At 37.3% G+C, this 11,000-nt stretch overlaps 1 protein-coding gene across 1 annotated transcript; it reads left to right on the top strand.

Annotated features, from left to right (window-relative positions):
- The first annotated feature begins 352 nt into the window (after window positions 1-352).
- Window positions 353-4,482, top strand: LOC116137949 (LRR receptor-like serine/threonine-protein kinase FLS2). Its single transcript, XM_031423640.1, has 2 exons — window positions 353-3,666; window positions 3,842-4,482. The coding sequence occupies exons 1-2, from the start codon at window positions 534-536 to the stop codon at window positions 4,183-4,185; spliced, it is 3,477 nt and encodes a 1,158-aa protein (XP_031279500.1). The 5' UTR covers window positions 353-533; the 3' UTR covers window positions 4,186-4,482.
- The last annotated feature ends 6,518 nt before the right edge of the window (window positions 4,483-11,000 follow it).

Here is an 11,000-nt window from a genome sequence, read left to right as displayed (position 1 = left end):
AATATACATGGCAAAATAAAAAAGGTGCTCTCATCTCTGTCCTTTCCCTTTCTGAGAGTACCCATACGATTTTTGGCCTTTTATTTGCCACTTGCATATTAGTGGCGCAGGGTCAAATACTGCCATCACTGCGCGTTAAGCCACTATATCAGACTTCACTGATCAATCAAATAAGTACTTGTTTATTGAATAAATTAATTGGTCACCAGGATTTGCTTTGATTGTGACATTATCTTATTGGTGGGGTTTAAGATTTTTGTTTAGGTTTTGAATAAGTTATACTTGGGATTCTATAGATATATATGACTTTATCAGTATATGAAAACCAGTAGACTTTTGCATAATTCACGAAAGATATTACAAAAATTCAGTTCAAGGTTCAAAGTATCGTATTTTCTTGACTTGACTGAACTTCGGACGTTAGATTTCTTTTATACACTGAAGATTATGGGACCATTAATGTGAATGAGTTCTCTATATAAACTTGTAACTTTGTACCAGACCTACATAGCAGTTTCATAATTTCTCTGGCAATGGTGTCTCCAAGTGTAAGCTTGATCATTGTCCTATTTTGCTCTCTGTTTGTCAGTTGTTTGCAGGCAAAGCCAAGCTTAGAAGTCGAAAGTGAAGCCTTGAAGGCCTTCAAGAATGCCATCACTGATGACCCTTTAGGAGCACTTGCAAATTGGACCGACACAAACCATCTTTGCAACTGGACTGGCATCGCTTGTGATCCTTCCTCCAATCTTGCCGTTTCGATATCGCTTGTGGACAAGCAGCTTGAAGGCCAGATATCTCCTTTCCTTGGAAACCTTTCAGCTCTCCAGGTTCTTGATTTAACTTTGAACTTTTTCTCCGGGAGTATTCCAGCTCAGCTGGGGCAATGTTCCCAGCTTTCTCAGTTAGTTCTAGTCTCTAATTATCTTTCTGGTCAAATTCCAGCAGAAATAGGAGACCTTCAAAAACTACAGTTAGTAGATTTAAGTAATAATCACCTGAATGGAACTATACCTGAAAGCATTTGCAACTGCACATCTTTGTTAGCAGTTGCTCTCATATTGAACAATCTTACTGGCACAATCCCTCAAAACATAGGAAATTTGATTAGTCTTCAAATGTTGTATCTTTACACCAACAAGCTAGTAGGTTCAATACCAGCTTCTATAGGTAGACTGGAAGCTTTGCAGGATTTAGACTTGAGTCAAAACATGTTGTCAGGAACAATACCTCCAGAGATAGGAAATCTGTCAAACTTACAAAATCTTTTGCTGTTTGAAAATTCAATTGGGGGAAAAATCCCACCTGAACTAGGTCGTTGTCAAAAGCTTCTCAGTCTTGAACTATATAGCAATCAGTTCACTGGAAGCATTCCATCTGAGCTTGGAAATTTAGTTCACTTGGAAAAATTGCGTGTCTATGACAATAGGTTGAATTCCACAATCCCACTTGCCTTGTTCCAGTTGAAATCATTAACACGTTTAGGACTTTCAGAAAATGAGTTAACTGGCACAGTGCCTCATGAGATAGGTTCTTTGAGGTCATTACAAGTATTGACCCTGCATTCCAATAAGTTTAGTGGAGAGATTCCTTCTTCCATAACAAACTTGACAAATTTAACATACTTGTCAATGAGCTTTAACACCCTCACCGGGGAGCTTCCATCAAACATTGGATTGCTATATAACTTGAAAAACCTGACCATGAATAACAATCTTCTTGAAGGATCCATTCCAGTCAGTATCACCAATTGTACCCATCTTGAAGTTATAGGTTTAGCCTTTAATAGGATAACGGGGAAAATTCCCAACAGTTTGGGACAATTGCGAAACCTAACATTCCTATCCCTGGGGACAAACAGGATGTCAGGAGAACTTCCTGATGACCTTTTCAATTGCTCAAATCTTCAAACTCTATCCTTGAGTGAGAACAATTTTAGTGGATTACTAAAACCAGGTATTGGGAATCTCTATAATCTCAAGATTTTGGGAACTGGCATGAATTCATTTGTCGGGCCAATCCCACCGGAGATTGGCAATTTAAGTCGCCTCATGTCCTTATCTCTTCCAGAAAATAGCTTCACAGGACTTCTTCCACCGGAATTATCCAAGCTTTCTCTCCTTCAAGGACTCTCTCTACGTGACAATGGCCTCGAGGGTATGATACCTGAGAAATTATTTGATCTCAAGTATCTAACATTTCTTTATTTGCAGCTCAACAAGTTTACTGGTTCAATTTCAAATTCTATCTCAAAACTTGAGTCGCTTTCATACTTGAACCTCCAAGGCAACAAGCTTAACGGATCCATTCCGAGAAGCTTGGAGCGTCTTGACCGACTTATGTCCTTGGATCTCTCTCACAACCATCTAACAGGATCGGTTTCTGGATCAGTGGTAGCAAGTTTGAAGAATATACAGATATATTTGAACTTGTCATACAATTACTTGGAGGGAAGTATACCAGTTGAGCTTGGTATGCTGGAAATGGCACAAGCCATTGACATTTCAAATAATAATTTTTCAGGGAACATTCCTAAAATGCTCAAGGGGTGCAGAAACTTGTTCTCTCTTGATGTGTCAGGAAACAAACTTTCTGGTGAAATCCCTGTTGAAGTTTTTAGAGGAATGGATGTGCTTACAAGCTTGAACCTTTCGAGAAATAATTTAGATGGGGAAATCCCTGAAGAGCTAGCAAATCTGAAGAATCTTAGCTCACTAGACCTTTCTCAGAACAACTTGGTGGGCATCATCCCCGAAAGCTTTGCCAACCTTTCCACCCTGAAAACCCTGAATCTTTCCTTCAATCACCTTGAAGGCCACATTCCTGAGACGGGCATATTTAGAAGCATAAACGCATCTGATTTGCAGGGAAATCCAGCACTCTGTGGAACAAAGTTTTTCAAATCATGCAGCATGAGAAGCTCACACCAGCTATCCAACAAGACGAAGTTGATTCTCCTGGTACTTGGCTCTGTTTCAATTCTTCTAGTTTTGGTATTTGTGATTTCAATACTCTATCGATATACAAAAAAGCGTAAAGAAGAAAGGGTTAAGGATCCAGAACCAGACCTCACTTCGGCATTAACACTAAAGAGGTTTGACCGAAGTGAACTAGAAAATGCTACTGGTTCCTTCGGTGAAAATAATATTCTTGGAACTAGCAGTTTGAGTACTGTGTACAGGGGTCAACTAGAAGATGGGCAGATCATAGCAGTAAAAAGACTAAATTTGCATCAGTTGTCGGCTGAGTCTGATAAGTTGTTCTACCGAGAAGCCAAAACCTTGAGGAAGTTGAAGCATAGGAATCTGGTGAAGGTACTGGGATATGCTTGGGAGAGTGGAAAACTGAAGGCTTTGGTCCTGGAATACATGGAAAATGGAAACTTGGAGAGCATAATACATGAGACTGGGGTGGATAAATCAAGGTGGACGATGTCAAAAAGAATTGATGTTTTTATTTCCATTGCAACTGCATTGGATTACTTGCACTCTGGTTATGATTTCCCAATTGTTCATTGTGACTTGAAGCCTTCAAACGTTCTTTTAGACGCAGAGTGGGAGGCCCACGTGAGTGATTTCGGAACAGCTCGAATGTTGGGTGTTCATCTGCAGGGAGAAAGTAGCATTTCCTCATCAGCTTTTGAAGGCACTATTGGCTACATGGCACCAGGTAATCTTTCTTCACTCCTGTATAAATCTCATATCATCACTTCTCATATGTCATGATTATAAGTATCAATTCTATTATTTCAATTTTCATCTAAGCAAACAAAATCAGATTTGAATCAATCTATCTGATTCATACAGTTTCTCAGTTTACTAAATTATGTTTGTGTTCTCATCAGAGTTTGCATATATGAGGAAAGTGACTACTAAAGTAGATGTATTCAGCTTTGGTATAATAGTGATTGAGTTTCTAACTAAACGAAGGCCAACGGGACTCAACGAAGAGGATGGGATGCCAATCAGTTTGTGTCAACTTGTGGAGAAGGCGATGGCAGACAGAATCAATGGGATTCTTCGAATCACAGACCCTACACTAGCTATGAATATCTCTGAAAAGCAGGTGAAAGTGCTGGAAGAACTATTTAAGCTAGCCTTGATTTGCACCAACCCCAACCCTGAGGATCGACCTGATACGAATGAAGTGTTGTCTTACCTTATGAAGCTAATGAAGGAAAGCCAATGAAAATCATTAATCATGTTTGAAAAGACTTCTGAAGAGGATTAACAAATCAGAAAATCAGAACCTCACGGAAGATTTTAAGGTGGGAAGGACTACCAGACTACAGAGGCTAAGCACTAATTAGCTTGCGGGTATAGATATATCAGCACCGTTCAATTCTGTTTAGATTGATGTTCTTTTTTCCTCGAAAAGCTTCTGCTGCTTCAAATAGATAAATGGGGAAAAAAAAGTTAAAATCCTGTAAACGTTATCAGCAATTATACTCATAGAGTTTCACATAATAATAAATACAAGTTCATATTTGACAGAATTATCTACTATAAGTGATTCAATAACTGATGATTCTAACTGTTTACATACATTCTGGTGGTTAAGATTCTGTTTAGAAGAGGAAAACTGTTCTAAAAGTTCAAAAAAGAAGGAACAGTCGTTATATAAACTGAAAATAAAATGTCTTCAACATATATTCATCTCATTTTCATTGAGGCATTAACTAATCAAGTCATAAACACATAAAATATAAAAAAGAATTATTTACCAGAAGCACCTTAGAGGGGCATTTCCAGTAGAAGTAGATCGCCAGCAACTAACAATTGGATATCAAAACTTAAATAATCATCCCTGAATAATAACTAATAGTCGCACCTGTGTTACACTCTTGAGTCCATCAAATACCAGAATGGGATAGTGTATCTTGGATTGAATTAGGTAAGGGTTCAAGCAAACCCACTATAGTTTGATGCTTTATAAAACCCCCATTAGTATAACTCTCTTACAAAAAAAATAATAAATAAATAACCCATATTCTCTCTATACCAGAACATCCAAATTTTGACTTTCCAAAGAACACCCTAGTTTGACTTTCTATAGAAAACACCATAGTTTAACTCCATCATGAAAACCTCAAATTCTTAATCTTATTTCAGAAGAATCCCCATAGCTTGACGTTACTAAGAAGAACCCCCATAATTTGACTCTCTTTAAAAGAACACTCGTAGTCAGAGGATTTCTAGTCAGTGGGGTTAAAAGATTTAAGTTAATAAATTTATAATAAAATATACAAAGAAGAAATAAGTAAAATAACAAAAAATAAGCATTATCTTATCTTATGACCTCTAAAAGAGTATCCTTTCTTGATTAATCCAACTAAAAGAACAAGAAAGTATGAGAAAAGAAGAGAGGAACTGAGGATGAGAGTTAACGTGAAAAAAATATGAGTATTTTTTAATCCCAAGATCAATAAAATATTTAATACCTTAATTAAGTCAATAAAATATTTAATACCTTAATTAAGTCAATAAAATATAAGTAATTTTAATGGGGCCAATATAAATTTTAGTGAAGTCAAAATTGTTAATTATTATAAAATATATATATATTTTTAATAATTTCATAATTTCAGTGGGTCAAGTGACCCTCCTGAATATAATTTAGCTACGCCCTTGCCCATAGTTTAACTCTACCATAGATCCCGCATAAGTTAATTTAATTGTATTAAAGATAATCTTCAATTATTTGCATTTAATTTAATTTAAGTTGACCCAAAGGTTTAATTTAATTCCAAATTTAAATAAATTTGCCTTCCAAGAAACCACCAACTCTATTATACCAGTCAGATTCCATAAGAAATTTGCAAATAATCAAACAAAATTTAAGATAGAAATTAATATGTAAAACCAGTAGGTAGTAATTTTGTTACAGAACAGATTATTAGTATTCAGTATCGTTCTTTCTATACAAAGAGAAAAGTAGAACCAAAATAAAACTGGTCACAGAGCTTTTTCATAGTTTTTGGTTATATACTTAAGCAGAAATATGTTATATACAAATACTATTACATGAAAGTCTCACATTAATTATGCAATAAGCATGAACTAACGGTTCATACCTTCACGGGATTCCTGCAGTATCACTACCTCATCATACCTCCCAACTTGATGCAACTAGTAATTATTCAGTTTAAGGTTTCTTCATAATAACGTTCGGAACGGAACATGAGCTATCTTGTACCAATCTTCTCCCGTTTCCTTCTCACATCGCTTCACCAGTTCAGGGCATTTGGAAATGAACAAATTTTGTAGATTGGTGAGGCTCTGTATGCTGGCTGGAAGAGATGACAACTTTGGGCATTCATAAATATGCAAAGACTGAAGAGATGTTAGGTCTCCCAGCCAGTGAGGCAATGATGCTAGTTCAGGGTACCGGCATATGCTCAATGTTTGCAGTGCAGGGACATACCTTATGGACTCAGGCAACACTGTCAACTTACTGTCTTCCCTGCCACATTCTGTGAGAAAGACCAAGTCACAAATCTCATTGATTTTTCTATCAGCGAAAAATGCTGCGGGCTTGCCACAAATGGTCAACTCCCGGAGGGAACTAAGGTATTTGATACCATTTGGATAACGTCACTAGCCCTGGGCAGCCATTAAGCGTCAGCTTTCAAGGGCGGAGAGATGTCGTAACCCTCTGACAAATTTGAGAACTTTATGCACATTTGTAAAGTCAATGCTGAAGAGAGTTTAGGCCTTCCAGTGCTTGCTCAGGAAAAGCCTCAAGCTCAGGGCATTGAGAAATATATAACGATTTAGACCTCTGAGGCTGACTAGATCCGTGGCAAACCCTTTAGCTCTTGAAATCTCCAATATACATTTGGCGAGAAGAGAGGAGAGATTTGTAGAATCCCATGAGGAAGGTAACTAATCAGAATTCACAACATTAGGTAAGTAAGGCTTTGAAATGTGAGATTGATTTTAAAAACTCCCCATCACAAGAACGAATCCGTAAACTTTTTGCTGAAGGAAGACATGGTAGAGTTAATTCAGGACAATCATAAATTCTAGCGTTGAAGACATGGGAATAACTCGCTTCCATCCGTCTTGACAACTTTGCAATCTCAACAAATTATGAATAATGAGTTCCTCCAAAGACGGAAATTTTCTAATCACTTTATCGCCTTGGAAACTAGGGTCAATATACTTCAGGTGAATCAACTTTTTTATTTTAAGATCGAAGCCGAGGAATTTGCCACAAGGGAGGAAGTTGTCGACAATTGTCACAGCCGAGAGTGTGATAAAACAACATTACTCAGAATTTGATAATTCATCCAAACGGGAAATTTGGCACCTTATAACCTTCAATATCAAAATTTCAAGGTTCGGGTGAGGTTGGAGGGCTTCGAATACTTTTTAACCTTTTCCTGGGATTCCAATTCACTATCAAATCCCAAGATACTTCCAAGCGGCGTAGATTCGGTTTTCGACCAAATGGCTTCTTGGGCACATCAAATTGCCCACTCTATTAAGATGTGTGACACGTAATTCTTCTCCAAGATTTAAACTCAATTCAGCCAATGACAACCTCTCATCTTACCCACGATGAAGAGACTTAAAGTTTTTAAGCAACTAATCTGTCCAATATCCGGAGGCATTTGAGATAGCATGATACAGTTGTTCAGATAAAGATGTCGAAGATTTTCAAGCATCTCATGCGGTTAGGTAGCTTCGAAGTGCAAAACAATTTTTCAGATTCAAAGTCTGCAAATTAAGCAAGCTACAAAGTGATTAGGAAGCAGTTTGATACCACTGTGAGAAAGGTCCAAGTACCTTAGATGCTTTAAATGGCGAATGAAGATGACACCAACTTCCAATTGTAGGCATACAGAGAACTTCAATGAGATTAATGTCGGATGTCACAAGAAAAATCTGAGGCTGGAGCCATGATTAATGTCCTTAAGGTTTCAACTCCACACAAAGCTTCAGAACCTGTACATGATGATTGCAACAAATTAAGATCTATTCTGACATGAAGAGTGCTTTTGAGATATTATGAACCTTTGGCCTCCACACATAAATCATCGTTCACAATAAATTGTGCAAGATCATGGACAAGATCATGCATTTTAAATAATAAATTATTGCCAAACCATCTTTTTTTGCATCTTGAAAAAAGGATCGCCAATATAATCATTGCATATCTCAATGCCAATATTTCTGGCTCAAAATTTTGATTGACCTGAATAAAGCCATTAGCAATCCAAGTTGAATCAACTTTTGTCTCTCAATTCGGAATCCTTTGGGAGACAGCACAAAAGGCAAAACATCTTTTTGTTTTTGATGGCAAATGGGAGAGTAACTCAGTCTTAAGGCTGGTAAGATGGAATTCTTATCTTGTGGCAAATCCACAGCTCACTTTCTTTGATAGAATGCCACTCATTTTCCCACTTTTATAACGCATCAAGCTTCCAAGAGACTTCACAGTGAGGTACACCCACACTTCTTCCATATCTCTTTCCCTATCGCAACAAGGTTTGGACGTTCTTCTTTCTCTTGTAAATGCCCGTTCTTTAAACAATAACCAGCATTCATCTTTGATAGTCCTAACAAATGATGCATGGGAAGCGTCCCGTCATGGATGCAACCTTTCTACTTCGAGTAGTGACAATAATCGAAGCACCTTTCCATCCACATGCCAAACACACTTTAATCTATCCCACTTCTTTCATCTCACTCCATACATCATCTAGCACAAGCAAATACCTTTTCCGTTCAATATGTCTTGAAGGCGTCTCTGCAAAGGGTTTAAGTCTAGACTTCACAAGCAGTTCCAGTTGCAGATCCAATTATAGAGTTTTATGATCTTCTTCACACTGAAATCCTCTGAAATGCAAACCAAATTCTTAGCTCAAAATGCATGCTCACTCTCTCATCATTGTAGACCACCTGTGCAAGTGTTGTCTTCCCAAGCCCCCCAATACCAACAATAGGGTAGACGGAAATGTTCACAACAAGTACATGATTCACCAATTTTTCAACAATTATTCTTTATCTTCATCTCTACCATAGACGTGAGATTGAGTAATAATGGAGGCAGTTTGGCGTTCTTCTCTGACTCGGCTCCTATATGAAATGCTCACTTCAAATGAAATTAATCCTCTCCTCTGCAATTCATTAACCTCTCTCTAATCTCTCTCATCCGAATGCCAATCTTGCGACAAAATAAAATAGTATCTGGACGAAATTTATTTAAAAGAGAAGGTGTTACCTTGTTGATACACCTTGAATTTGGTCTTTAGACTCTAATCGAGAGATTCTGTTGCACAATCATCCAAGATGTCATCTACCTTATAAGCTGCTTCTTTTAGCTTCTGCAGCCAATTCTGAAGCGCCTTGTCTGTCACTGCTCTCTCCTCAGCATCTTCCAGCACCGCTTGAATAGTTGAGAGCAAGCTGGAAAGTTTTTTCATGCTTTGTCAACACCCCAAAGCACAACCCAACCTCCTTTCGGATGAGTGAGTTCAAATTCTCCAGCAAAATTGAACAAAAGCGTCAGCCATTAGGAATTGCAAGTTCGAAAATCCAATGCTCTGAGAGAGACTTGTGATTGGGAAGGAGATCGAGTTGGCCTGAGAAATGACTAAATGGAATTAGAAGACTTGAATGTGGTTCGAAGTCCATATTGTGGGTCTGACTTGAAAATTTGAGTTATGTGGCGTTGTGCTAAGAAATTTACAGAGTAAGAGAAAAGAAATAGAAGGCTTTGGAGAAGGCTAGCTTTCTGTGTCTCTGGAATTTTCAGGGAGATGAAAAGCAATTTCTACTGTAATGTTGACAAATGCCTTCACACAGTACTCATTAATGATGACTGAGGAGAAAAAAGAAATGAGAGCTTCTAGAAAAGCTTACTTTTTCTATGATAGCGTTTCCCAATCATACTCCAGTTAGCTGGTCCCTAAAGGTGATAAGATTGCGTCAATGAGTTACAAATTGTATCAGATACAAGTTCATACTTCACATTATATCACTATCAATTATTCAATGACTGAAAAAAAAAAAAACAGAATTAGTTAACAAATAATTCAACTGAAAGTCAAGTAACATTATGAACACCACCAACAAACAAAGTGGAAAAATTGATAAATTTATCAGATCACAAAAGCAACAATGAATAACACTAATCAGTCTCACCTAGTACAAGTTAATTCCATGAAGTATAGCCAGTATACGAAGTGTGCTTCTTTAGCTTTCGCAGCCAATTCGAAGCACTTGTCTTGCACTTCCTCTCCCTCAGCGTCTTCCAGCACAGCTTGAATGGTTGAGAGCAAGCTGGAAGTTTTTTTATGTCTTTGTCAACACCCCAAAAGCAACGCACACCTCCGTTGGATGAGTGAGTTCAAGTTCTCCAGCAAGGTTTGAAAAAAGCGACAGCCATTTGCAATTGCAAGTTGGAAAAAACAATGCTTGTGAGAGATTTGTGATTGGAAGTAAATTGAGGTGGCCTGAATAAATGACTAAATGGAATTGGAAGACTTGAATGTGTTTGGAAGTCAATATTGTGGGTCTTGAATTGAAAATTTGACTCGTGGCATGCAATTTTAGTCTAGTCTTCTCTGTCTATGGAATTTTCAAGGAAAATGAAGATGGAAATGCAATTTCTACTCCAATTTTTATCAGACTAAATTATGTTGGATGATTAAGTGATAAGACTGAAACAGTAATGATGACAAATGCCTTCTAATTGATGATTGAGTTATAAAGAATAAAAGATTGATGATTGAGGAGGAAAAAAAGAAATGAAAGCTCTACAAAAGCTACTTTTTCTGTGATAGCGTTGCCCAATCATACTCCTAGTTAGCCGCTCCCTAAAGGTGATAAGATACTGTTAATGGAATTTGATCAGCCATTATAATCAATGAGTTAACACATTGTATCAAGTACAAGTTCATACTTCACATTTTATCACCATCAATTATTCAATGACTGAAAAATAAAAAATAAAAATGAATTAGTTACAAATAAATCAACGAAAAGCAAGTAAAA

The sequence above is a fragment of the Pistacia vera genome, unplaced genomic scaffold, assembly GCF_008641045.1.
Source record: "Pistacia vera cultivar Batoury unplaced genomic scaffold, PisVer_v2 Contig338, whole genome shotgun sequence".
Classification (NCBI taxonomy): domain Eukaryota; kingdom Viridiplantae; phylum Streptophyta; class Magnoliopsida; order Sapindales; family Anacardiaceae; genus Pistacia; species Pistacia vera.
This window is presented reverse-complemented; position numbering and strand designations above follow the sequence as displayed.